At 40.9% G+C, this 5,143-nt stretch overlaps 1 protein-coding gene across 1 annotated transcript; it reads left to right on the top strand.

Annotated features, from left to right (window-relative positions):
* Positions 1 to 392: 392 nt before the first annotated feature.
* PDP2 (pyruvate dehyrogenase phosphatase catalytic subunit 2) lies at positions 393 to 4,590 on the top strand. The gene is made up of 2 exons (XM_026059368.1): positions 393 to 413; positions 2,457 to 4,590. Exon 2 carries the CDS (start codon positions 2,513 to 2,515, stop codon positions 4,115 to 4,117), a length of 1,605 nt encoding a protein of 534 aa, XP_025915153.1. The 5' UTR covers positions 393 to 413; positions 2,457 to 2,512; the 3' UTR covers positions 4,118 to 4,590.
* Positions 4,591 to 5,143: the final 553 nt, after the last annotated feature.

Here is a 5,143-nt window from a genome sequence, read left to right as displayed (position 1 = left end):
GGGGGGAGGGGCATGGGTGTATCTGGGGTGGGGGGTGTGGAACGTAATGGGTATCCGCTGTCTCCCTGGAAAGCGGGAGTTCCTGCTCTGTGAGCCCCCGGGGGTACGCAGGGGCCCTCGGGACTCCTCAGGAGTAAGTGGGCTGTGTCGTGGGGGCAGTTCGGTTTTTAGTGATCACGCTAATTCACCTGATCAGGAAGTGCTGTTTGCGTTTGGCGCTGAAGTGGTAGCTATGCCATGCCAGTAATGTTAAGATTTATGTAATCGGCTCTTGCATAATGAATGGTCTTTAGCGCCCTGCTTTTATTAGCACTGCAACTTTGTTTTACCTCGGATTGCGCTGGAGTAGCTAATGAGCACGGATGGGCTTCCTTCCTTCCTGGGCACAAGTGGAGTCTGCACGCTGTGTCTGGGTAGGCACCTGAGGATGTGAAAACTGTAGTTAAGGGCAATAAATGTAGAAGTGGTTCAGGAACATTCTCTAGGGCTGACCAGTGCTACCTGAACTTAGGCAAATACATGCCTAAGTTGTATTAGGCAGGTCTGCTGTTAGAAGAAGCTTGCCGCATCTGTCAGCCAGGGCATGAGCAGCACAAGGCTGTTCAAAGCATTGTTTCTATCAGCTTTTTGAGTCAAGAACGCATAAGTCACTGTTTCAATCTCACCTGGATAAGAAGGGAGGGAAGACAAAGAAGAAAAAATAAGATGGGGAATGATCTGGGAAACGCAGACAAATAAGAAGGCTGGTCTTGAACGGCCAGAGCTTTTTGGGTTTAGCCGATGTTGGCGTTTGCAGTATCAGCTGGCTTCCTCTTAGCTTATTCAGGCACGATCTCTGTCCAGTGTCGGTAGATTCCAGTGTCCCGGGAGGCTGTGGGGGAGCATCAGACAATGAACCGACGCTGGCTTTGCCACCTGCTCTCCTGGCATTGGCAGTAAAATTACACCGTGCCTTGGCCTGCCCTCACAGGGTCTCCAGGGGTGATAGTGGTGTTCTCCTTAGCGGAATAGCTTGTCCAGTCTTTTCTCTTGGCAAGCATGGATGGTATGCTTCAGACATCAGTTGTATATGCTTTGTGTCACATTGCTTTTGTTTTCCAAATGGGATTTCAGTGAAGTCCTTGGGTTGTATCAGGACGCCTTTTGTTTAGACTTGTTCAGTTTTGTTTTTAGCTCCTTCTGATTTTTTTTTTTTTTTTGAACAATTTTTATGCAACTGGCTGAGCTGGCTTCTTGTTATTTCTGATAAAGTGCTCTGCTAAAAAGCCAATATTGCAGTAGTATGTAGCCTCTTTGGTCTGAGGCTTAAAGCAGACAGTGCTACAGGCAACCTGAAAGTGGTGAGCTCATAAAAAGCTGTATTGTTCCAATGGGTTGCTAGTATGACCTTTTGGGTGTATGTATACTTGCAATGCTGTAATACATTTTTTTTTTTTTTTAATCCTTCAGTCAAAATTCTGTTCTGGAGTAAGCGTCTAGTTGTACTTTTATTTAGCAGTTTGTACCTCCCCTAGCCTGAATACCTTAATGAAAGTAGGAAACAATATGATGGCACCTCTGCTCACAGCACCTGAAGAACTTCAGATATTGGCTGCCCTAGGTTTCGGCACTGTTGCCTAGCTGGCAGCAAAGCTCTTGGCAAAGCTCATAGCTCCTTTTTGTTCTAATTGTACTTCAAATAAAAATGCCTAGCTGTAAAAGTCATCAATGCAATTGCTGCAACTTTCATTTCATCAAAGCACAATGCTGTGATAAATACGTTAACCAGCAGTAGAACCTCACTTCAGTTGTGTAAAAATCCTACCTGACTGAAGATTGGTTAAGATCTTCAAGGTACAAAAGACTCAAGCTTATAAACTGGAACAGAATTAGAAAGGAAGACTGGCTTGCTGTAGATGTGAGGATCATTGCAATTTATACAAATCATTAACTTGTCTGCCACATCTTTCAGTTTTTCTCTAGGGTTTTGAGCACTGATCTTCTCTTGTTTTTGATATTTAGAATGTATTGACAGAGTTGTACTCAGGTCAGCTTTTTTAGGCTGTGCATTAATTGTCATTCTTAGGTTCTTTTCTTACTGGATCTGCTTGTTCTGTGTCTCGTTAGGTGGGGCTTTCTGCTGAACAGTTGACAATTACATTTCTTGTAATGTTGGAATTTCTTCCTAGCTTTGCTAAGGAAAAACAAAATATGAGGAAAAAGAAGCTTGACAAATACAAGTTAGCTTTTCTGATGAGTTAACTGGGGAGGGACAATCATATCATAAGTTAAATTCACCACAGTCATAATTAAGTGATGGAAATTGTATCCCTTTTATGATGCCTCTACTCACAGTATTCTTTTCTAGAAAAAGTTATAAACAATTCTATGAGATGTTGACTTGCTTTTGCATTGCTATATGGAAAATTTCTTGTGAAATATTCAAGTTTTGCATCTTTCCTATTTTTATCTTTCAGGCTATAAGGGCATTCTGCATTACTGAAAGAAGTCACTCCTGTTCGTGGAGTGACTTATGATGTCAACAAGTGTATCATCCTGGATTTTAAGCTCAGCAAGAAACAGCATTGTTTTACAAGGAAAAGGACGTTTGTACTCCAGATGTATCCCAAATCAAAACAAGATAAAATGGAAGCTTGTTTTCTGCAGAACACGCCTCTTCCCTACTGGAAGCTGGAGCTTAGACAATACTTTCCCCTTAAGAAAAGCTTTCAGACACACTTCCACTGAAGAAGAACAATTCTCTTTTCAGTTGTCTCCATCACAAATCAATGATGTACTCAGAGCAGGTGAATTATCCCATAAAATACTGGATTTGGGTGGTAAAAATACTAATTCTGTGTTGAGATTTGAAAGTAACCAGTTGGCATCTAACACCCCAATTGAAGACCGCAGAAGTGCAGCCACTTGCTTGCAGACCAAAGGGATGATGTTTGGGGTCTTTGATGGTCATGCAGGTTCTGCATGTGCTCAGGCAGTAAGTGAGAGACTGCTTCATTATATAGCAGTATCTCTCATGTCTCGGCAAACCTTGGAAGAGATTGAGCTTGCTGTGGAGTGCATGAAACCAGTTTTGCCTATTCTGCAGTGGCACAAGCATCCAAATGATGTAGAGTATCGAGAAATAACTTCACAATATTTTGAGAACCTCCGGGTTTACTGGCAACACTTACTGGACCTAGACACTGAGCCAGGATTTAGTTTAGAAGAAGCCATGATATGTGCATTCAAAAGGTTAGACTCAGACATATCACTAGAAGTTCAGGCTCCCCAGGAAAATGAATTGATGAGAAGTATTGCCCTTCAAGTAGCTTTCTCTGGTGCAACAGCCTGTGTGGCTCACATTGATGGCGTTCACTTACATGTTGCAAATGCTGGTGATTGCAGAGCAGTTTTAGGGGTACATGAAGAAGATGGAACATGGTCTACTCTCCCTTTAACTCGAGACCACAATGCCTTTGATGAATCTGAAATTAAAAGACTAAAGAGAGAACACCCGAAATCTGAGGAGAAAACTCTGTTTGTGAATGACAGATTACTGGGGATTCTCATGCCCTCCAGAGCTTTTGGAGATGTCCAATTAAAATGGAGTAAAGAATTGCAACACAGCGTTCTGGAGAATAGCTGTGATGCTGAGGCTTTAAATATTTATCAGTATGTTCCTCCAAACTATCACACACCCCCTTATTTAACTGCAGAGCCTGAAGTCACATACCACAAACTAAGAGGCAAGGATAAGTTTCTAGTTATTGCTTCAGATGGACTATGGGAGATGCTAAGTAATGAGAAGGTTGTAAAACTTGTTGCTGGACACCTTACAGAGCTTAACGTGCGGAAACCACAACTGGCTTTTGAGAAACCAATTAATTTGGGTTATATGCAGAACTTGTTGCTTCAGAGGAAAAACAGAGGCATTGGCTCACTTGACCAGAACACAGCTACTCACTTAATAAGGCATGCAATTGGAAATAATGAGTATGGGGAGGTGGACCAAGAGAAACTTGCTGCAATGCTGACACTGCCTGAAGACCTTGCAAGAATGTACAGAGATGATATCACAGTAACTGTGGTGTATTTTAATTCAGAAACAATTGAAAATTATTACAAAAACAATGAATAGAGGCTTGCATTACTGCTGTTCTATACCATTAGCCAATTTTGATACTGGAAACCATTCCTGTTTGTTTTCCCTGATAGTCAAGCTGGTACAAGTGTCATCATTTGGAAGTTCCTGAAACTGACCCTACTGACTAGTCCTGAAAATACATTTCTAGAAGTCAGTTTGGTGAAAATTCCCTGGGTTTCCAGGTCTGTGCACACTGAGGAGAAATGCTTTGATAAAAGTTCACTGAAATATAACCGAACTGAAGATTGCCAGTCCAGTTCTGATTCCATGGGAGCAACTGGTAAAACTTTCCAAAAGAACAAACGGGAGACAAATTTCACTGAGACTGGTACAATTTGATAGGGAGAGGGATAGTAGCTGTAGCTGCCTGGATTATAAGAAACGCTCTGCTCTTGTGCAAAACGAGTAGCCTCCTATTGAAACACTGTAATTGAAATAAATAAATAAACTCCCAAACCACTATTTGATTTAACAGTGTCAGATACTTTAAAGAATTGCTTTGTGTATGTGAAGCTTTACTAAACAAAGCTGTTCAGACAGCCTTGGGACTATCAAACACTTTTTCCTAATGTCATATTTTACAGCTACTGTAGAAACAAAAGCATATTTTCTTCAGGAATTCTTTTAAAGTGTGAATGTATATTCTCTTAACTGTGTGTGTGTGTGTGGACTTGTATGACAATTTATAGTTCAGAGGCACTTGAGAGACTTCATAGTTCCTTTTTTAGGAATATTATATATTCCTAATATAATGAGTACCTAATGCCATCAACCAACAATACTTGGCTTCAGCATTCAGTGTCTAACTTGCTTAAAGAATGTACCCTTTATATTAAGTATTGATCTGTGAACTGTTGCACATCAAATCCATCATCTGTAATTTTTAAAATGTTTTACAGATCCAGAAGTTCAAAAGTACATCTAAGTGTAAATGCGGCAATACATAGAACACCTTTGTCTCTGGATTTCACTTTCAAGAGAGAATTAGCAGAGCTGATATTTCACCAAAATACATTTTAT

The sequence above is a fragment of the Apteryx rowi genome, unplaced genomic scaffold (assembly GCF_003343035.1).
Source record: "Apteryx rowi isolate R43461 unplaced genomic scaffold, aptRow1 scaffold_1, whole genome shotgun sequence".
In the NCBI taxonomy this organism is placed as follows: Eukaryota; Metazoa; Chordata; class Aves; order Apterygiformes; family Apterygidae; genus Apteryx; species Apteryx rowi.
Note: the sequence above shows the minus strand (reverse complement) of the source record. Positions and strands in the feature narration are given on the sequence as shown.